Source organism: Molothrus aeneus, chromosome 1 (genome assembly GCF_037042795.1).
Source record: "Molothrus aeneus isolate 106 chromosome 1, BPBGC_Maene_1.0, whole genome shotgun sequence".
Classification (NCBI taxonomy): domain Eukaryota; kingdom Metazoa; phylum Chordata; class Aves; order Passeriformes; family Icteridae; genus Molothrus; species Molothrus aeneus.
In genome coordinates this window covers 130,079,232-130,102,757 of record NC_089646.1, presented here as the reverse complement: position 1 = coordinate 130,102,757, position 23,526 = coordinate 130,079,232, and the positions used below count along the sequence as shown (strand labels likewise).

Sequence of the window (23,526 nt, the reverse complement as noted above, 5' to 3'; positions counted from 1 at the left end):
TTTTTTAGCATAAAGTTTTATAAAGACTTAGGAAAATTATCTTTATCTTCTGTAAGAATTCTATACTACTCTCTGGAGTAGGACTTGGAAGTAACGTCTTTTCCTGCTTTACATTTTTCTCTTCTTCTGTGTTTAACAGAGAGGCAAAAAAAAATCTGCTTAGACCTTTTGCCCAGCAAGATACTCATATATATGGATAGCATTACATGCAAACACCACTCCTAATTAGCATTGGCATGTTTAAGGCTATTGCAGCAGTTATTAATTTAAAACTCTCAGTGGAAACTAATTGTAAAGTAACAGCTGGAACTGCCCATTTAGTTTCAGAAATGTGGCTTGCTAATTATCTAATACCAAAAGCTATTCAAAGCTAAATTTATATTTGGAATTTGGCATTTAAAATGTTCAGCTTTAACCTTGAAACCTGTTTTTACTTGAAATTTCCTTGTGAGTTCTACAGGAATCTTCAACATAACTGATTTTCCTAAATACATAGATTTGAAATACATTTCCTTATAATGTAATATTTTCATAAGAAAATAATTTTTACAACTTTACTTTTCTCTTTAACTGATAAATTTAATCACTGTGTTCTCCATACACATACATACTTTATATTTTTTCTTTCATTTAGTAGCACAGAACTTGATTCATAGAATAAGTTTTAATTTCTTTGTGCAGTTCCTCAGAGAAAGGAAATTGAAATTTACTTCATGGAAACATTCCTATCAAAGAGCAGTGGCATTATGTCATTTAAGCATCCATTTGTTATTAACCAGGACTGCATTTTTGGAAACCTTATTAAATAGGTTAGAGGGAAAAGAAAAACAAGTACGTATCATTAAAGAATGAATTCAAAGGAATAACCAGTTAATTTAAACAGATCAAAGTTGAAACACGTAGAATTGATAAAGACATTTTTGAAGTCTAGTAATTCTTAAACAGTGCATATATTAAAATGTTTTAATATAAAAAAAGAGTGACGTTCCTCAATGACTTATTGTTACTTCCAACTTTGTTTTGAGGACTTAATATATATTTTATCTCCAATGCTCTTCCCTTCTGCTTCTGGCTTGGCTGAGGTGTTTGCATAACTGGGTTCTTGTAACTAACTGCATCCTGTGTGATTTAGAACTAAATTGGGAATGGGTTTCCAGGCTCCCTTTAAACTGGATTGTGTATTCAGGAATTTCTCAGGTCGGACAGTTTAGTTGTGAACTTAAGAGCCAGGCATCAAGGATGCATCTCTTCAAAATGGAGTCCATAAAGTCTACATACTTTATATGATTTACTGTAGCATGTACTCCATTTCTTTCATTTGATATGATGCCATCATTAAACAGCTTAAGGTCAGAAGTAAATAGCAGTTTTAAAGTAAAGCTTCACAAGGGCATTGCTGTCTCTGCTTTGCTCATGTACTGTACTTTGCTCTATAAAAAGACTTCTCAGCTGTGTGTGATCTTAACTACTGTATCTTCTGCAAAGTCAAGGTTAAGTTGAACACAGCAGGCTGGACTCAGAGGTTCCTTGGTCTTCTGATACTTCTTGCTGTCTCAAGTAATGCTTTAACACTAATTAGTATTTTCTGTGGGGCATATGCAAAGCTTGCCATGTGAAATTCATACAACCTCGGTTTCGAAATCTGTAATATGTTTAGGGTGACTGAGTGGAGGAGAGATTAGGATCTTTCATTTGTGCTGGTTTGAGATGCTGTTTAACATGGGTTTTTTCCGTTTCCTTTTTTCTCCCAAAAAAAGCTGTTCTGCTGTGATGAAGCCAATCAAAATAAAATCAAACAACTTTTTTTGGTTAGTTCTAATCCTTTTAAACTTTTTTTTTTTATTCTAGATATGCGAATGCTCCATTTCCTAACTTCTTGTCTTGATATTTCTTAGTCCTAAGATTCTAAATACTTGTTATGCATATGGGTGTTTTTTTCTTGAGACCTAAGGTTGTTGCAGTTATTCTCATCTTCTCCCTAGGAAGCATAATTTCTTTTCCTTTTTTTTTCCCCTCTATGTTTGTACATTTTGACTGAACCCCTCAGAAATCTCATATCTCTTTCTCTTTAACCAGCACTGAAAACTACCTCCTTCATTGAGATAAAGTCTGTAACTGCTTCCCTTAACTATAATAATGCCCCTTTCTCCCATTTGAAAATATTTTCCAAACTGTTAATTCCTCCCTAAAGCAATTCTTGTTTTACCACAGGGGAGAGAAAACGTGTCAGATATTTGCTGAGTTCTTTGAGTAGAGAGGTCTCTCACCCTCCCATCGAAGCATGTGCAGACCATCCATGCCCAGTGAAGGGACTAAAGGAGTAAATTGTGGCCCTGGGCTTCCTTGGGGCTGCCAGAATGGGATGAATGTCATGTCAATTTTTTAACATTACTTTATCCATGGTTGTTGGGCCATGAGTTTTGTGCCCATTTAAATTGTAAATCCAAATTTGAACTCTTTTAAGATCTCCTTCTTCATGGTGTTGCTGTTTATACTTGTGAGTAAGGAACAGGCTGAGAGACCTGAAAGAAATAAAAAAATGGTGGGGTCATCAGGTAATTGTTTCAGTAAGGTTATTATCCAGAGCCTATTTATTGTGTAGGCACAAAAGGATTAGCCCTGGCAAAAAGGTGTGTGCTATCAGCTTGGGCATGGATCAGCTTCATCTGCCATCGTGATCTGGCCTTTTGAAACAGCTCAGAATTTGATGCAGTGTACTAAGAAATTTTAAATAGTTCTCAGATTCAGCATTAACATTATTAAATAGACTGTAACAGTTTAAAAAGGTAAACAAAAAAGGGCACAGGGACAAAGGAAAAACACATTAAATACCCCTTAGAAATTCCAGAATACCTTTCATGGTTTATGTACTCAGCAACCTGAATACAATGAAAAAATTTTCAGATAAAACCGGGCAATAAAAGGTAATCCAAAAGATGAAGTTATTTTTTATATGAGTAGTGTTTTGTATTTCATGTTTTATGTTATAAAGCAATGTTATTGAAGGTTTTACATTTCTTCAAGTTACATCCCTTTAATCTTTCTTTTTCCTGAATAAGTAGCTTTATATTGTGCCTGTTATTGTAAAATGCAGGGGGGAATGAGGGGAGGTGTTTGGGTTTCTGTTAACATGGGAGAAAATAATTAGCAGGCTCTTAGAAATTAATGCCACCTTAAGAGCTGGAGTGGTTCCTCTGTATGAGTTACTGAAGTAATGTTCCTTTGCTTTACACAAACTCCTTACCATTTCTTCCCAGATTCTACTTCACTGATTGTTAAAATATAGGATTGAATTCATAAATCAAGCTTGCTTTTCTGTCTTATATACTGAAAATTAACATCTAAAGTCTTGGCTGCAGTAAATAATTTATTCTAAAAGAGCTGAGGAGAGCTATTAAAATTCTTTATTCTAAACAGTTTTCTTCTTAACTGTGAGTAAATATAATTTCCATCAGCTCTGGTTTCAACAAATGCTTTTTCGTTGAAAAGTATTTTCCAATAGCACCTAAAGCAAATTTCTTTTCTTTGTAGCATTTTTAATTCTAGCAGGATCTCAAGGTAACTATAACGCAAGTTGTGTGCTTCTGTTACTGAGAAAAGCATATCCCGTTTGTAATGAAGCATTTGTTAACTTCTGTATACAGATTGCGGTTCATTCCGTAAATACTTGTGGGTTCTCTGATGTCCCTCACAGGGTTTTATCTATGACAAATTCATACCACAGTTCTTAAACTGCATTTTGGATAGAAGATTTCTTTCTTTTGCAAAATTGTTTGCCAGTGTCTTTCATTTAATGCTTGTAAGTATTTCAACTTTGGTTTTCAATTATTTAGCAAAAAGGATTATCAGAAATACACAGAATAGTAACATGTTATTTTAGCATATTTCTCTATGGGATACTCTTCCAAGCTCCCATGGCAAAATTAAATCAATGTTACTGTTATCCTGAGCAACTCAAATTTTACTGTTTAAGTGAGTATGGTTCCTAGCTCTTAACTGACTTTTCCAACATAGTTTCACTTGGCTCAACCACCTTAAGTATGGTCAAAAGTCCTGCTTAATGTTTGTTATGTTTAAGGTGTTACTGTGCTATTAAACCTTACTATGCTGCAGTAAAGAAAAAAGAAGAAAAAAGAAATTAAAAATCCATATACAGTGGGTTTATGTTGCATTTCAGAAGCTATCCTTTTTTTTTTTTTTTTTTTTTGCTTAAGAACAAAAAATTCCATCACGTCTTTTTAAGGGTTGGTTTGTAATCTTATGGGCTTTATTAGTTGTTGGACACAAAGATAAATGCACCATTCTTCAGCCTCTCAAAACATTTTTCATGCCCACTGATATTTTTGTTGCTAGGGTTTTGGTTTTTCATGTGAGAAGGCAATGGCCAGCACTGGTATGTTAATGGCTAACACAAGTGCATGTTGAGAGTAATAAAATACAGAGATAGTATCAGGCATCTCTGTTTCACTGTAAATGGTTGGCATAAATCACAGCTACTCCAGTTTTCTGGCTAGTATTGTGTGTTCTTGAGCACTAAAAAATAAATGGCTATGGAGGTGGTACAAATAGGACATAGGAGTATCTACAAATAGATATGCTCTGTACTTGCAGGATAGGAACAGAAGAGGTTTGAACTCTTTCTAATATCCAAAATTATTTAACTATTGAATAGTATTATTTAATCATTGTATGTGACAGTTTTTCAAGAAACAGGAAGAATCTTACAGATGAGCAAATCCAATTGCAAAGCAAATTCTAAACTTTTTAAGGTTGTAAGTGTATAAATATATGCATATATGTATTCAAGAAAAATACAGAAGAATGCAATTCTCTGGCATATCTTTTTTAACTCACTGTATTCAGACAGCTTCATTGGTTGATTTTTCCGCATTTTTGGCATAGTAAAAAAATGCCTGATATATTATGTAACTGCAAATGTTATTGAAGTTGTTTTCTAAAAATATTTTTTAAATCTATATGTATTTTTCACACACTGCAGCTCATAAGAGTGTATCCAATTATATTTACTAAACTGGATTCAAACTACAGGTGATGGAATTTGCTCTTTTCCAGATGGGCAGTGTATTTGTTTGTGTGTTTGTATCTGTGCAGTGTCCTAAATTTTTTTAGCTCCAGGCAGAAAAATAAAGCTCTTAAGTTTTCTTTATAATCACCAGTATTTAAATATTTGGGCTGCATCATGGAGTCACTGAACTAACTGACACTGGAATCTGTAGTCTTCATGGGCAATATTGTGAGTACACAGGGATATTTTGAGTAGATTTGTATCTTTTTTGTTTCTCTCTTTGCCCTCCTTCAAATGCATATTTAGAAGTAAAACTCCCCTTCAATAAATTTTGTTAGGCATAGATTCATACTGACTTAAGAGGTGCCAGTAGTCAGTTAACAATAGTCTAATGGGGTTTTAAGAAAGCAAATATACTGGCTTTAACATGACAGGTAACATACTTCATAATTACTGTGGAGTGAGGTTTTATATCAGGAGAGTTTTCAAAGGGTATTGAAATAGACAAAGTAGTGCCAGGACCTAAGGAAGAAGAATTAAAGGAAGGGTATTTTTAATACTGTGTTATTGACATATTTTACAATATCATATACAGTATTTCAGAAATAGTTCCAGCTTGCCATTATGAATATGATGATTCTAGAAGAAGAAAATACAAGTGGCATCTTGAGAAACTAATGTAATCAGTGCCAAAGATAAATGTGAATTGACTTACAAAGTTAAATATTCATGTTTTAGAGTAGTTTCTTGTATTGACCATGCTATAAGCATTACTAATTGCAATAGGCATGCTGAAAGTATGCATTAATACACATTGTTTAATGTAAGGAAAAGCTGGTATTTATTTGTTTGTAATGTTCTTTTCTGCTTCAGATACACTTTGATTGATATCCAGGTATGATTTTGATATACTGACACAGCAGCAAAAAGGAATCCTGTCCCATATCAGCTTATGAAACACACTGAGGAGAGTTTGCCTGCCAGCCCGTTTCTTATACCAGGTTGTCTTGCACTATTTAGAGAAATTCCACACATCAAATATGAAGGCTGTGTTCAGTGAAATTTCTCGTAGGTGAATTTATAGAACATCTGAAAAAACTGAGATATTGTACCACTTAACTAGATTCATCAATTAAGCCAAAGTGAAATTCAAGCTGAAAACAATGGGAAAATCACAAGATTATTTATCTTAGTCATATGGTAAAGCAAGTACACACAAAATATTTAAAAATCTTTGACTACCAGGCAGCATTAAGTTCTGAGATAAAATTATTTCTACCACAAAACTAAAGCATAAAAGTCTTTGGGTTATATTGTATTTTGCCTTTTTTACAAGTCCCCTCTTCAAACTTCCACTATTTAGAGAAACTATATTCCACTTGGTTTTTTTCAAGGAACATTTGGCATCCAAAAATATCATACAGACCTTCCATTGGAATTGTGCATACTTATCATTTATACAGTCTGTCAAGTGTATATTTATACAGTGCTTCCTGAATTTGGGTGAACGTTTCAAAAGTATAAAGAGATTCCTCAAACTGTCTAAACATTAAACAGTATAAAAATGAAAAAGTGATTTTTAAAAGTTCAGACTTGCTCATGCTGTTATTTTTGCTGAGGAATTTAAACAATAAAATGATAGAAGTAATTAAACAGATGACATCTAAATGCACAGCTGCAAATTTCAGCTTTGTTTCATCTTACACTTTTTTTGAGAGAGACCAAAATTACTTCATAGTTTACTAATACTGTACTTTATGGCCATAGGTTCATTGATACTGTGTTCCAGAGACACCTCTAGAAGACAAGTGCACTGCAGAAATTCTTCAGCTTCTTTGCAGGCAATTACTGTACTCCAGCCCTTGTAGCAAGGGACTATTTTTATATGTCTGGTCACCTCACAGGATATTTAGAGCATTTTTTGCCCATAGGACTAAGAAAGGAAGCAAAGGCCAAATTTTTTGATGTGTGATCTGCTGTAATTCCTTTCATGTGTTTAGTAGCTTCTATATTATCTGTGCACTGCTACCAGTCCTGACCTTGGTGTGGCCAGTTCACTAAAATCTAGCTTTCCTAAATGGGTAGCAAATGGAATTACAGTAGAACCCACCTGGCACCACCACTGTAAATAATGAGCATGATTGTTGGGGTTTTTTTTCTCTGTATAGGTATCTATTGGGTTTCAAAATAAACATATTTGAGTAGTCACATAAATAGAATAAATAAATACTAGATCAATTTTAAATTTGCAGTCACTAATTTTTATCGCTATTTTATAACTTTGCATTCTCAGAATACTCTCAAAATGTTTTCTATGCAATTAGTTACATTGACAAAATAATTTTGGCTTTATGCCCGCAGGATAAATTGGTAGACTGTTGAAGAGGTTGATTTTGTCATTTAGAGATATGTACTAAGCAAGTTTAGAGAGAAGAGCCTCTCCTATTTTCCTTTGGCATGTGCTAGCCTTGCAAAGAGAAAAGCACATCCCATGGCAGGCCAGGCAAAGGGTCTGCCTAGCCCCAAACGTTCTTGTGTGCAGCATATGGAGACCTGGCAGACTCTGCTCTTCTGCACATCCATGCATCCTGTTAGACTGGTCACCTCAATTCTAACCAAGACAGTGTTTCCTGCTCCTTTTGAGAGGGTGTCAACCACACATGCAAAATAGGCACAAACCATTGACTTCCCATCAGCAGATTTATTCTTCTGTCTTCAAAACCAAATCTCTCTCCTCTTGCATTATGATAGCTCAATGAATATCAGTCCTTTCAAAAAATGGTTTGGGATTAAATAAATACCTCTATAACTCAGTAGTTGCAATTGATGAAACTGGTGAAATAAAGGACACATAGTAGTTAGAGAAATGTGATTCTAATTTTACAGTTTTTCATCTCTGAGCAATTAGTTTAAGAACTGAGGGGTTTTTCTGTGTTGTCTGTTTTTAAGAAAAATCTACAAAGCAATTGTAAGGGAAGACCTATCTGCTTCAGCTTGTCAAGAAAAAGCTGTGCTGAAAAATATTAGTAAAAGAAAATAGTATATTTGATATTTTAGAAAAGGTTTGGTTACTACTATAATTCTTTTCTGTAGAAGAGTTATTGCTGCACAACTAGAAAAGTCTAGCAGCAGAGAGGAGATAACTGTGTTTCTGACTATCCCATCTACATGTCTCAAAAGTGACTATTTAGTACCTAGCTTGGACATATTTAAGGGAGACACACTTGTGTGTAGAGGACTGTGATGGCTTTGTTGAAGATCCTGAATACCTTCTCTTAATGTCATTCTCTGTCAGGAGCCACGATTGTCATAGTAGTAGATTCTGTGCTTGAAATATCTAGAAGCTTGGAGTGAATTCAAATAGCAGAATTCAAACACCTTTTTCATGGTTGAATTTTCTAAACATGTTTCTAACACATCCTTATTCCAGACAGACACATAGGAGACTAAGTGATATGTTAACAACAATCAACTAAAATCTTAGTGCTCTTTTATATGATTAGCTGTTTTAAATGATAATGAGTGTAGATGGCTTGTTCTATACACCCAGTTGGTTTTTTTCCACCAGGCACTTTGGCATTCATGTATTGGATCCTGTTTTAGGGCATGCTTATCCATAATTGAATAATCTGAATAATCTCTTTTTTTTTTTTTTTTTTTTTTTTTTTTTTTTTTTTTTGTGATTTGGAAGTACTGAGTTCCCATGTGGGATTCATTGTGTAATGATCTTTGTAGCTATTTGTTGCTGTATCCTCTGCTTTAGCTTTTTTAACACTTTTACCAGTTCCTCTCTTCTCAGTGGTACTCATCTCTGTAGGTATACAGAGTAAAAAGGCACCAGTGCCCAAGAGATAGAAGTCAGAAATTTATCCAACATTAATTTGAAAAACAGGAAAGTTACTTGTTACACTTATATTTTTGCATCCCTGGAGCAATTGTTTGAAGTAGTCTAGTGCAATCAGAAGAAAATTTTGCATATGTTTCAGTTACTGGCCTTTTTTTTCAACACAAGTAATCTACCTCTCAGCTGATTTATGCCTATGTTCAAAAATGATAAACACTACAAATCATTATAAAGTTAGAACTTATGAGTGTTGCTGACTACAAAACATATTGCATTAAAATGTAATTTATAACTTTTTCCTTTGCATGAGGATGTTATGTATTTGGCCACTATGTAAATTTAAGAAGGGGTCAGTAATTTTTATTTTGCTCACAGAGCTATCACTGATGTTTTCTTTTTACAAGCATCCTGCACATATGAAGATGAACCCAGGTACCATAACCATTCTGACTTAAAGGAATGTGTTACCTTCTGTAGATAATGTTGATGTATCTGGCTGTGCAGATCACAACCCCAGGGCTAATCAGACAGAATGCAGTTGTCATTGTTAAACAGATTCCTGTAATCAATAGTATCACTTGCTAATCAGAAAAACATTAAGCAAAGTAGCCTTACTGTACTCAGTTTATATTTTCATTTAATAAAACATTGCTGAGTATGCTGCCAGCAGTGATGGAGATGGGACAGTAGCTGTGTTATTCTGAGGCTGAGCTGGAGAGGGTAGAAAGAGCAGCTGCCAACAAAGCCAGTCATGTGTGGCATGGTTCCTGGGGAAAAGAGGCAGAAACAGTGAGAATTTGAGTTTGCTGCTGATGGCATTTGAAAGCTTGCTCCACTGATCCAGACTAAAATAAATTGTTTCCAACATAAAACACTGTTTGTTACACCACAAGTCTCCCTGTGGACAGATTGCAGGGTGGGAAAGCAAACCCTTGTCCTGGAAGACGTGTGTATCACTCAGTATGGCAGAATATGTACCCAGGATCTTGTGAGGACCTTCTTTTCTTGCCTAAAGATGTCTCCTTCTCTCTTTTTGCAGCAGTAGAATGTTCTTACCTGCTTCTTTGCTTTAATTTCAGCCTTAGTGCCCTGATTCTATGATTCTTCCATTGCCAGTATTGTGCTCTCCTTTTTTTCTACTTCTCATTCTTTTTTCCATCTTCCTCACAAATAATTCAATATCTCCAAATTTAGGCACATCCAGGACTTCCATCATGGGAAGTCATGCTATAGGATTTTTTTTATTTTAATACTTAGGTCATGTCCCTTTATGTTGTGTGATGTTGGGGAAGTTCTGTTTCTTTCCAAAGGGCTCAAATTTTATCTTGTCTGTGACAAAAAGACATCTAGGTATCTATTATACCATCTATTTGGTAAAATTAAAAAAAAAAAGAAAAAATAGTTGCCTTTGTTTGAAAAGCTGATTCCTGTCTGAGGTTTTACTTATAGAAGTTTAGCATTCTCAAAGGCCAGTGTTGTCATTTTTGTTCTGTGCTCTTCTTAACACCTATAGCATCTCATTCCAGATGGAGTCCAAGAAACATTTGCTTCAGTTTCCCTGTTTGGTAAAATACATTCAATGCCTTTGTCAAGGAGGAAACTTCATTGAGTTGAATTGGGGAAAAGGCAGTGAAGGTGCATTAGGTCAGTGATGAATACTGCTGTGATTTCTACAGTAGTCAGACACATCTCATGCATAGGTGAGGGGCTTTCAAACCACATCTAGCCTGAGACTTCACAAGTTTAAGCAGAAGAGGAAGGAGTCCTTTTACCTATGTGCCATAGCTTATTAAATATTTATCCAAGCTTACTTTCTGTTTCCTTTGTAAATTAGGATAGGAAGGATCTTTTATCACCAGGCAAAACCTTTAATAAGTGAAATTTAGGTAGATAGGTTTATTATCTCTGTACCTGGAAGCAGAAATCACTCCACACAGAGATCCAGTAAGTACTAATAAAAATTAGCTGTTGTGTGTAAAGTCTGCAAATATTTCTTAATTATTACATAATGTGTAGTCTTTAACAGCCATTTTCCTGGCTTGTTTAGCTTTTTGTAGGTCTCAGATGAGCTGTAAGTGAATAAATGTAACTTCTTTACTGTGGGTCTCAGAATTATGCTTATTCAGCAGTATGTAGTAACTGGTTCAACATGAACTGCCTCTTAAATAAACATACAAAAAACCTGACCCACGCAAAATCAATTTAAAAAAGAGAAAAACTTTAAACCTGTGTTTCCTGTGACATGCTTATGGTTGTCTTTGGTTGCTTGTGATCTTACTGTATTGTTGACCAGCTGTTGTATTCTGCACCACCTGCCCAAAGATTAGATGAGATAGTGAAGTTGTTTTCAGAAGAGGGAAGCAATTAAAATCATAACCTCTACAGTACATTTCAGCTGATAAAACATCACTTTTGCTGGAGGTAGAGAAGTCGTGAATTTGGCTTACTCTGTTTTCCGGAATTTATTTGCTGCAAGGATTTTAAAGGGTTCGGAGTTCATACAAAGAACGTGTACTTAAGATTAGGCCAGGTTTGCTGTGGCTTAACATACCTTCATTCTCTTAGGAAGTATACAACTAATATATTGGAGACATACTTGGGAAAATTGTTGATATGGAAAAACCAGAAATGAGTGCTTGTGTAAATCACTGTATGTAAATTGTTGATATGGGAAACTAGAAATGAAGGCTTATGTAAATGCTTGTGTATATATATTATATATATTATATATATTTGGGAAAAGGCTATATTTTGATCCTTGTATAAAACTGGCATGATGCAATTTCTGAAAGCCATAATGAGCTTCATCAAAACATCAAGGCATTCATTACTAATCCTTGTATTTTACATGTATGTGTAAAATATGTGTTTCTTGAAGTGGGTTATCTATCGAAACATAGTATGCTTGGATTTCAAAAGTGTATCTGAACGATCAGAAGAGGAGTTTTATATTATATATAGGAGATTAGTAATAGTAGGATAATGCAAATATGAACTTTTATATCAGCATGAAAATATTGAAGCTGAAAATATTAGGGTGTAATATCCCAAAGTGCATTAAAAAAAGATGCAGCAGACAAATGCGATACCAGCACCACAATACCCGAGTACCTTCTCTTTAAATAATGCCCTTGTATATTTTACTGCACCTAAAGATTTTTGCCAAAGAGTGACTTTGTTGTGGTTTATATTTAAATAAGTAAATTTGTGAGGGTAAGGAGGCCATTGTCACAGTGGGGAGTTTCAGATTAGTGCATACAGACACATTGTGCTCAAGGAATTTGGTTCACAAGGTTATGCTGAATGAGTCTAACGAATATCTAGATGAGCCTATTGCAAGTTATCAAGCTGCTCATAAAAGAAGAAATGAAAAATGGTCACTGTGAAGTAAAGGGGAGAACAATCCATTGTGCATGTGAAATTACTATCATATTCTGTTTAATATACACAAGAAGATTTCCGAAAATATGTGATTTGGTGCTTTATTTTAAGTAATATTTCACAAAACAAATATTCCAGTATTTACTTGTATTAGACAAAGTATGAAAATAGACATTGGATCATACAATAATCTACTGTGGTGGGTTTAAAAATAAAAACAAACTGCATTCTCATTGATGAAATAATGCCTTAGAAAGAATAATAAAAGGCACAGTGGTTGTGGTTAGGTCTCTCTGTGTGGAAAGTTGACAAACACATTCTTAAGTTTTAAGAAACCACATTTAATTTTGAAATACCACTACTGACATAACAGATTTTCAGTGTGTTTCTACTAAGCACTTAAGAAAGTTATAGGGCCTACTGAACAATGCCATCACACTGCCTCTTCAGGAGTGACTTGATCAAAATGGCTTTCCTGTCATCCACATGTCTCTGTGGGTACATATGATTCATTACTTAATTTTCTTAATTGCTAACATACTCCATTGGTAACAAGGGCAGTGTATTAGCAGTTTCAACTGTTATTTGGATTTGGGCAGCACTGGGATTACACTTTGAAACAGATTGCACACCTATAGTTTGCATACCTGTACTCTTGAGTTTGCAGTTTGGGATGTGCTACTTCAATAGTTATTTATGTTTAGATTATTAGTGTCAAATTCACACAAATTGCAGAATTATTAATTTCTCTGTGAAGACAGCAGCTGTATACTAAATCATTTTGGCCCAAGACCTTGAACAGAACAGTAGATTGGATGTCATATGCCAGTGAGAAGCTCAAGCTTCAACGCAGATGTATGAAATCAATAAAATAAGACTACAATTTGTGATCATAGATTGAAGGAAAAAAATTAAGATCCCCTTGGTCCCTTATTTTGAAAAACAGTGATAATATAACAGTGAATTTTTGTTATAATATCAAATGAGCAGTGCACAGAAGGCTGTATTGTTCCCAGTATAGCAAGGGCAAGATAATTTTTTTTTAGTATTTCCCAGTGCTTATTAGCAGAAGATGAATGGCAGTAGAAGACTCCTCTGTTACTGGTCACAGGTAAAATTTATCTCAGCAGCCCCCACTCATTTAATAACTCTTGAATATTTTGTTGAAGTTGAGTCTGACTGTTTCCAAAACTCAGCTCAAGACTGAAGTACTTTGTAAAATCTAATGTCATAGACTTTAAAGGAATCCACAAGGAATGTGGTTCACTCAAAAATGCTTTTTTCTCACTTGTTAGAAGAATTTTATTTAAAAAACTCTGTGCTGAAATACAGTGGTAAAAGGATTGAATTGTTTTTCCATCATCTTGGAGTATTCTTTTTAATTTTTATTCTTTGATAAATTTGAGCAGTGGGACAGTTGGTTATAGTTTGTGGTTAGACTGGTATGTAGCTGTTCTTTTTGAGGACTTCAGTGTGACATCCTTTATCCATTCAGTAGATATGAATCAGTCCTACTTCCCCACAAGGCTACTTGGATAAATCTCATTGAGAGTGCAATGAAGTTGATGCATTGATCTCATATCAACTTTGGTACATCTGGCTAAATAGAGGAATATGTTCATTTGCAGATCTCCCATTGAATTCCATAGGAAAGAGGCAGATGGGTACTTTTGAAGATTTGAAATTAAAATAATGCTTAGTGTAGACAAAAATGGTGAAACTGGTGCCTTCATTTTGTTAATTTGGATCTCAATGAATATCTGATTGGTTTTATTGTGAGCTTTGGTGATTTCTTTTCCTTTTTTTGACATTACAGGAGAGCACTAAATCTAGGAATTCTTCGAGACCCTGGATCAGAAGTTGAAGACAGACAATACCAAATAGATCTTCAATCTATCAACATTGGTACTGCTTATTGGAATCAGTTGAAACCAGAGAAAGAAAATGGAAAAGGAGGGGTTTTGACAGAGACTGAGAGAAATTCTCAAAATCCAGCACTTGAATGGAACATGGCCAGTAGGTAGGGATTTTTTTAAAGACTTACTCTTTTCTGAAAATACATAGCACAAACTCTGCAGAGAGCATCCACAATATACCTGAATTAAATAATTCAGTACTGGTTTTGCTTTACATTACAAGCACATTTCCCTGGAGTTTTGGGTTACATATTTGAAATTCATATTACTGTTGTTGTTATGCTGTAGTTACTGTCTAGTTACTGTGTGCTTTGCTTCCATTATAAGCTCTTCTCCAAGTTACTTACTGTCTGTCCATAAAAATAACTCCAGGGCTGAGACTTCAGCTTTTCAGTCCCTATAAGCAATGGGAGGTTCTGTTTTGGGGGTTTTTTTGGGTATAGGGTGTGTTTTGGTGGTGGTGGTGGTGGTGTATTTTTTTCTTTTTTTCTAAACTTCTTTTGTTTGTATTTTTACAAAGCTTGAGTAAAACCAGCTTAGACATTTCTAAATTAGAGAGGGATAAAGTAGAACATTTCCTATTGATTCTGAACTGGTTTTTGCACTTCTGTAACTAAAACCAGATGAATTCTGAGAATTAGATATTTCAGCTAAGTCTCCTTTATTGGGTATTGTATATGTGCACACAAAGTCGCACCCTCTGGTTAAACAGGGTTGAAAGACAAAGCATGCATGCACTTGTTTGCTATTTTAAATGTTGACGTTTTCAAATATAAAATTAGGGGGAGTTAATTGGTAATTTGTGAAGATTTTATGTATTTATTTTGGTTTTAATATACTTTTTTTGTACTTAAAAATTCATGCAAGTAGTTTAAAACTAAATTTTACAGACTGTGTAGCAGATTTCAGTTTTCAAACTGGCAGGAGTAAAGTCTGATGGCCAAGAGCAAGCTTTCAAGTAATTCTGTAGATTTAGAAGCATTTCTGCTAGTAAATGCCTCTTTGCCTATACATTTAGCTATTTATTTTAATGTAAAAGTCCTTTCTATCTAATTCATGCAGAAACAATCTAATTTTTATGAAATATGTGCATAATTTTATGGTTCCTAAAGTATGATTCCTATCTCCATTTAGGGATGAGTTCCTAAAAGTGATATAGAAAAGCAGGCAGAATCATCTGGAAATAACTACTTCTGGTTTAATTTTCAAAAAAATGGGAGATGAGAGGACTCAGATTTTTCTAAAAGTAAGGCAAGTTGTAGCAAAGGCTACATGAGGATGGCACACAGACTGAGCTTTGTAAGTGATGTATTGATGCAAGGCCAAGAGGGCAGATAAGCTCACTCTGGAGGAGAGCATGCAGGAAAAAGATGTGGTCAATAATAAATTCCAGTTTATCATTGAAAAATAGAGGGCAGGAAAAACAGTTCTAATCAAAGAGATGATAAAATGACAAAGAGTCACAGGAGTGCAGATAAAAATTTTAACACAGAAACAGATTCGGGTCTTCATTTATAAGATCATGTGGTTCTTTACTGTCTTCTAACAATTTATCTTTTTAACTCATATAATTCCACAGAGGTTTTTTATTTTAAATTCCTAGCCTTAAAAAATATGTATGTCTTTATGGTTGGGCCTTGATGTTGGACAGGTGCATTGTGAGGCTCTTTGTCCCAAAATTCCACATCCACTGCAATATCTTGAAAAATAAGATTACGTTAATTTCCATAGGACTTGCAGCCAATTTGCAGCTTAAGCTAACATAGTAAAACCAGCCACTGAGAGATTGGCTTTCCTTTTCCTTGCCATTGGTGACTGAAATCCTACTGCTGGCACACTCTGGGTCTGAGCTGTGTGGTTATAGATTGATAGGAAATTTGGTTGGATTACTGAAAAGCTAATAGGACAAGAGAGGCAGCTGTTACAGACAATCATCAGTTCTCTTTTTGGTTTTTTTCCTGTAACTGCTTGGACATGCTTCCTCAGCAGACTTCCAAAATGAAGTTTTATTAGAATACAAATAAGTATGTTTGGTTTAAAATTGCTTTTGAATGAATCTTCTACTTGGGTTTTAATTTAGAACAGTTGTAATTAAATAAATTAGATTTTCCTTTCTGGTGTGCAATTACAGAATTTTAGTTCCAGCTTGTTTTCAAGAAAAAGTATGAATGCTTTCTTATCCTTTTGGTTTTAAATTTTGCATATTTACTAAAGATTTTCAGGATCTTTGCATTTTTGCTTTTTAGTTATCAGTCAGTTTTTCTATGTCTGGGTTTATTTTATGACCTGTGGAAGTGATGTGTTGAGAACTGGAAGAACCTGCACTGAACTCTGCCATCCAGGGCGCTATTTCCAGCATGCACCAAGAGGGCGGCTGCTGGATGTTTTATATGGTGCTTACTGATTCCAGGGTTAAATTTATCCTACTACTTACTGCAAATACCATAAAAGCTTTATGCCCTCATCTAATCTTGATACCATTTTTTAGATTTCTTTAAGTTTCTTAGATATGTTTAACCTGGAATATAATGAATGATTTTTGCTGAGTTCTTTTAAGGTTAATTTCTTTGTTTGGTTTTAATATACTTCTGTTTATTCTTACCCAGTGCTCTGGTATATTAGGATCACTGGGTCTAAAGATCCTTCTTTGGAATCTGTTTTTCTCATTTTTGTAATACTTTAATGCTATGTGGGGCAGTATAGAATCCAGCCTATATCGAGGTTTTTCATAGTTACTTTACATAGTTTAGTTTACAGAAAACTTCCGCATAGATACCAGCCATTCCTTTTCCATTCCCATTTGTAAAAGCATTTTTGGATTATTTAAAAATAAAATGGCAAAAATTTTTAAATAAATTATATTGTAATTTAATCTACAATTGAAATTTGGCCTGGTTTTAAAATTTGCATGAACACCAAATCATTTTAAGTCCGAGATCTATGGATATCACACAAACAAGTATCTGAAGGTATTTGACATAATTTGTCATTTAAATGCTTTAGCAATCTTTACTCTGAAAGTAAATCCTTTGAATTTTCATACCACTTTTTCCAGAGTTCAGTTCTTCTACTACTTAGTATGTTAAGGGATTGTTTCCCCGCCCCCACCCCAACCTTTACACTGCAGTTTGGAAATCAAGCTGTCATACTCTAAGACAAAGTTGTTGAATACTTGCAGGTGTTTAGTGTAAGATTCTTCAAGAGGGGCTGCAGTGAAATGCTGGTGTGATGCCTCCTGTGTCTCTGCAGGTCATGCCAAGGAGAATGGGGGAACTGGAACTCTCTGGTAGGGTGGATGCAGCCTTGCAGAAAAAACTGTCTAGATGCTGTTCTGTACTGAGGATCAGGGATCATAACTCTTTCCATTATGAAATGTTTATACTTCACCATGGATGTTATAAAAAGCTCCCTAATGGTGTAATATATAAAAAGAATACTGGAAACAGTCAGACAGTTCTAATAAGGTTATGTACAAATGAAACCTGTCCACATTTATTCCCTTTACCAAACAGCATGTGGGGAACTGGGAGTACTTAACCGAAAGAAGTTTTCTTGATTGAAAACTGCTTTTTCAGCTTGCAGATCTCCTCCTCCCTCTCCCTCCACTCAATGGAAAAAACAACAGCCCTGAAGGAAATAAAGAAATATATCCTCTCTTGAGGCCTGGCCCCCATCCCTGTGCAATCCTTCTACAGCTCCCAGCAGCAACTTCTGCTTCCTGCAGCCTGAATAAACTTTGTTTAAAAAAAATAATAATTGAGCTTAAACGCATTACTTCTCTGTGTGGTAATGAATTGAGTGTGGCAATATACTGTGTTACAGTTTTGTCCTTGGCATACCACCATCTGGAACAGCTCTCATGGACTACATCAGGGAGCCAATGATCTGTTGTACAAAACTGAACAAAATACCACTGCAAGGATCCTCAGAAAGGTTTCCTGCAGATTTTTCTTTGAATAGTTTTCATTTTCATGCTTTTTTAGAAAGTTCTTGGCTGCTTGCCAACTTCTAATGAGGAAAGATCCGAAAAAATTGGTCTCTAGATCTTTGTGTAAGGAAGTAGGGACATTCCCCTTGCATCTTTTGGACTAAAATGCAATGCATTTTTTTTCAGTAATTTATTTTAATTGTTGTCTTTTATGGTACCTTAAGCTGTGCTTGTATTCATACTGTACAAAGCCTTTCTCAATAAGAAGGGGAAATAGGAACTGGGTAAAAATAATGTGGTTTGAATCTAAAATGTTTTATTTTTTATATTAATCTGCAGCAAAGAAATGCTGCACAGCATTCTTCATAAGATAGAAGTTAGCTTTACTGAAGTCTTCTAGTATGAAAATAGCAATTCTTTACAGCCAGGTAGTGTACACTTGTTTATTTTCTAATTTTGATTATTAGATGGTCCTCAAAATGTTGCTATGATATTTTACTGCCATGTGACATGTCTTTGCAACACCTCAGAAAGCTGAAAGGATGGGAAGTAGTCATCAGTAGTTAGATATCCTAAAACATTCCTAATACATTTGTGTATCAGGGATTAGCTGATTTAAACAGCTACATGGGAAGCCTGCAAGAGAAAATTCTTTCATAAGTCTCAAGTTAACATGTTGTCCTAAATAACATCTTTTGACATTTTGAAAGCCTCAACACTATTAGAGAACACTTTGACTTTGTGGCCTATTTCATGCTACTATGTTTTTTTTCTTTTTCACATCACAAAATTCTCCATGAGGACTCATCTTTCTGTAGCTAGTAAAATTACATGGTGCAAATGCGCTTTTGATTGTTATTCATGTACTGAATGTATACAAGTTTCTCCCTTAGTGAATTTTTATGTATATAGGGGCTCAAAGTCAATAAGGTATTATTAAGAAAAAAATATAATTAATAATAAGGTTAACATTTCTAAATTTTGCATCTAGGTTATTTTTAGCTATTAGTGGCCATGTTTTGTGTTTGTTTTGCTTAGTGTTTTCCACGTGAGAGTCATAGTAGTAGGACTTAGTTCTACTTGTCCATTTTCTCAGCTTATCCAGTCTCACATCATCGCATCTCCTTAATTAGGGCAACATCATCTCTTTGGCAGTCCTTCCTCTTTGTATAAATTCAGTGTGCTTCTGACTGGTTATAATCCAGTACTGATGATTTGATTTGATGTAATCAAATGTTGTTGCTCCCATTGCAAAATTCTGTTCTTCACATTTTTTTCTCTCTTCTTCCCACAACATTCTTTGTCATATTAATCATTAGATGTCTTTGCTTTCACAGCACTTCCAGACCCCCTGTCTATCCATTTCTGTTTTCATGTCTTCTTTCATTTGTTTTGACTCATGTACACTCCCTGCTCATCAGACCTCTTCATGCCACTTACCAAGACCAACGTGTTCAGTGTTTCAAAGAGGCACTGCCTTGCTCACTCCTGTGTGTTATAAAGGTGTTTGCTGTGAACATTCACACTGTTATTGCAATGCTTTATTCAAAATCCTTCCAAAAAATTAATTTCTAGTATACTGTAATATAAAAACCAGGAGACAGGTTGCCACTGTATGGATATCATTACCCATGCTGCTGTTAGTAGTTTACCTTTACTTCCCTCTCTGTGGGTGTGTTTTTTCTTATACTTAAATTGTAAGCCTTCGAGGACAGAGACCATTTTCATCCTGTGCTTTTGCAATGTGGATCTGTGGTCCATAACCAGGGTTTGTGTTATTGTGCAGATAAAGCCCAAATTCTGCACTAAGGCACCTCCAAACCTTATCACAGTTGCTTAACTGCCTTGTTCCTTTGCGTTAGCATATGGTCTTTCAAATGCACTTACTTTTAAGTGTAGATGATCAACTGCTTTAACATCTTTAAAATACTAGTTTTTCCTTTTTTTTCCAAGACAAATATATAACAGATGCATAAATGAACCACGGAATGAATGTGCTGCAGACATAGAGCCATCATTACACTCTTCACAATCAAGTTTTTTCATAAGCTCATGTGGCGTACACCTGTGTTAAGTTAGCCTTGCACTTAGGTGCAGTGTGGAAGACTCAATAATTCAAAGTGGAATTTGTTTCTTTGTTCCTTTTGTACTCTTTCTCATATCCTCTCCCTTCATTATTTACTGTGCTCTGTTTGCCTTCTGTTTGTACTTACAATTATTTTCCTAATACTTGATTTGGCTGAGGTTCAAATTCACCCACAAGAAATTCAGAAAGTAGTAAGTAGAGCCGGACAGGGATAGCACATAAGGATGATTTTAAAATTAAAATTAAAATAAACAAACCAGTAATCAATATATATTACCAAAAATGTCCTTTAAGATGAAGTGTACTGGGTATCTACTAGTATAAAGTATGAAAATTAAGAAATAGGAATATGCATAAGCTGAAAAATAATTTGATCAGTGATTGAAGAGAGCCAATTGAGGGTTTGAGGTTCAAAAAATAACTTGCTTTTATAGCTCTGTTTCATATATTAAAGTCATACTTACTAGCATTTCAAGAAACTTCAAGTGGAAGTTTTCTAGTATAGCTCTAGCTGCATGTTCTTTCATAGAATTGTTCTCCTATTTAGCTCTTTCATTGTCTTAAAAGAAAAAGGCATTTCTTTCTCATCCATTTAGAAGGGGAAATAGGAACTGGGTAAAAATAATTTGGTTTGAATCTAAAATGGAGGTGGTGGCAGGGAGAGAAACTCCAACTTAAGATGTTCACTAGCCACTAACAAGTCTGATTTCTAATTTGGGGATCTAATGAGACTAACCTTGCTCTAAAAGCCATCATTAGAGCCCAACAGAGATACAGCTGACCAAAATGCTAAAGCTTCTAAGGTAAGATGGTAGTTTTCTCACTCACTAATTGACTTACTCTTAAGCTGCACGCTTATTATGGTAGTGTGCAGCCTCCTCAGCAATGAGGGTCATTTGAGGCAAAAGTTTATTAGAGTTGTGCTCTGCCAATATTAGCTCTGTGGCATCTGCTCTTAACTTCTGTTTACTGTTGTCCTAAATAGATTTAAAAGTTTTAAGGCCTACCTCCACTGTATAATTTATATTCCCTTATAGATCATCATCCTTTCTACATGTTTTGAGGACACTTTAAAAAATTATCAGTAGAATTTGAAGCATCAAAATTGAAATACCTAAGCACTAAAATGAATTCTGTATCTTCTGCAGTATGAATTTTGTATCTTTTGCAGTAGACCGAATTCCACCTCAGGTTATGATTTAACTCTTGGCTTATAAACCATCAGTATTTGAGATAGTTTGCTTTTCTACAGAACCCATTACAGAACCATTACTAGACTATGCATCACAATGCCCCTTCTTAATCAAGGGAATTCAATACCTGTTCTGCATGCAGTCAAGTCATTTCTGCATAAACAGGCATAAAAGCATATTGGTTAATACATTAACATGGATGACTCTAGCTGATGGTAGGGGCTAATTGTTAATTGCATAGTTCATGTCTGGCTCACTTGTGTGATTTACACTGATGCCTGAACTGCCATGTCTCCATTTGAGATGGCAAAATTAAAGCTAATACAGGGAAATGTGACTGACATGCTGATGAAGAGTTCTACATGGATCTGTTAACTTCTTCTCTAAGGCCATGTAGTTTGTTCTTTAACCTTGCATCATTTCATAGTTGACAATTTTCTATTTTGTAAGCATAGGAAAACTTACCTTAGACCTATAACTTTATGATGATTTTTAGAATTATCCTTGGTGAAATGTGGGTATTTGATGTTGCTACAAACAATAATAGGTAAAAAGAATTAAAATTATCAAAAACTGTCTTGATGGAAGGAGTCTCCCTGCAATTTGAAGTGTATCCTCTTTTAGGGGCTGAACTACATCTTGATCTCATTACATTTTTTTACCCTCATCAGAGGCTCTCAGATGGCATTTTGTGGCAATAGTTTATTTGACCTGACCCAGAAGATTCTGGCCATTTGGAATGTGTTGTCATAAGCTATTAGTGATCCATCTAGAAGAGTTGTGCTTGTAGGCTTACTATTTGTAGGTTAAGGAGGGGAGAGAGAAACCATAAAAAACCTCAAAACTAAACACCTGGCTAAAAAATAAATGCAATTACCAAGATTAATGACACAAATATTCTTGGTAAGTAAATGTTGATATTTAGCTGAAAAAGTACCAAAAGCAAGCAGTGACAGAAGGAGTTGAGGAAGAACTGACATCCCTGTTTTTCAAATAATTCTAAACGTCTTGGACAATAGTTACTGATTTAATGTCAGAGTCCTAGTGTTGCCTGGGATTTGCTAGTTTGAGTTTTCATGTATTTCATTTTTGTGTCAGTTTCATGCATATTTCTTCAACACAGACTTTTAATGCACAAATTCAAATATTGTGTAGGCTTCAAAACAGCCATCTATAAAGTGAAGGGCATCCACAGGCAAGGTTTAAAAATACTGGTAATAAAGTTTGCATCTTTCTTCAAATTATTGTGTATAGTGCATTAAACAGGAAAACATGCAGTGTCAAGTGTCAAATTTGTCTACCTGGAGATAGATTGAAGAGTCAAATATTTAGACTTACTTATCCTGTGAAATGAAGATAGAAGTCTGCCTTCAGGATTGGAGTTAATATGATTTACAATTATGGAAACAATAATCCCAATATTTCCAGGTGGGACATGCCTGGCCTCGTCTGGCTCTTGCTGCTGGACCAAAGGCGGCAGCTGTGGTGTTTCACCTCAGAGACACCTTTGGCCGGCTGGATGCTGCAGCTGGCACTCGGAACAAGTCCAGGCATGGTAGAAACTCAGTTTACCTCTGGTGGAAAAGGTTCAGGCGACGGTGAAGAGAAAAGGAGAGGATTCTATCGTAGAGTTTTAATCCTGAGTTTTATTCCAGGATGACAGACCTCTGAATGTTGTGACAGCTCCCAACAGAATCCCGACCGCATCGTCCCGTCTCCTTTTAACCCCCGGGGACAGGGGGAGGGGAAAGCAGAGCTTGGCACACCTGGGGGGTTGGGATAGGTGAAACAGGAAATGGCATCACACTGCAACATACAATAATGATACTTAAAGATTATTAAGGTAGCAATCAAATGTCCAGTTAAGAAGTCCATGAAGAAGTTTTCTGCTATGTGCTGGATGTAAAGAATAATATGGAAAGTTTTTGCCTCTCGACAATTTATAATGTAATTTAATCTTTGCTTTTTTTCCCTTTGTTTCCTAGCATAAGGCGGCACCAGGAAAGGAGAGCTATTTTAACTCCCATTTTAACAGATTTCACCGTTCGAATAACTGCAGCTCCTGCCATTATTTTTACAAAAATTGATGCTGCAGAGAATTTACACCCAGAGGTTTGTACAAAGTGTCTACAGAAATAGCATAATTTTTAAT

At 35.1% G+C, this 23,526-nt stretch overlaps 1 protein-coding gene across 1 annotated transcript in view; it reads left to right on the top strand.

Moving 5' to 3' along the window:
- Window positions 1–23,526, top strand: part of VPS13B (vacuolar protein sorting 13 homolog B) — a 433,987-nt gene that overhangs the window by 265,361 nt on the left and 145,100 nt on the right. The window contains exons 31-32 of the mRNA XM_066565010.1: window positions 14,068–14,271; window positions 23,360–23,486. Of these exons, the coding sequence (XP_066421107.1) occupies window positions 14,068–14,271; window positions 23,360–23,486 (331 nt within the window). The remainder of the gene's footprint in view (window positions 1–14,067; window positions 14,272–23,359; window positions 23,487–23,526) is intronic.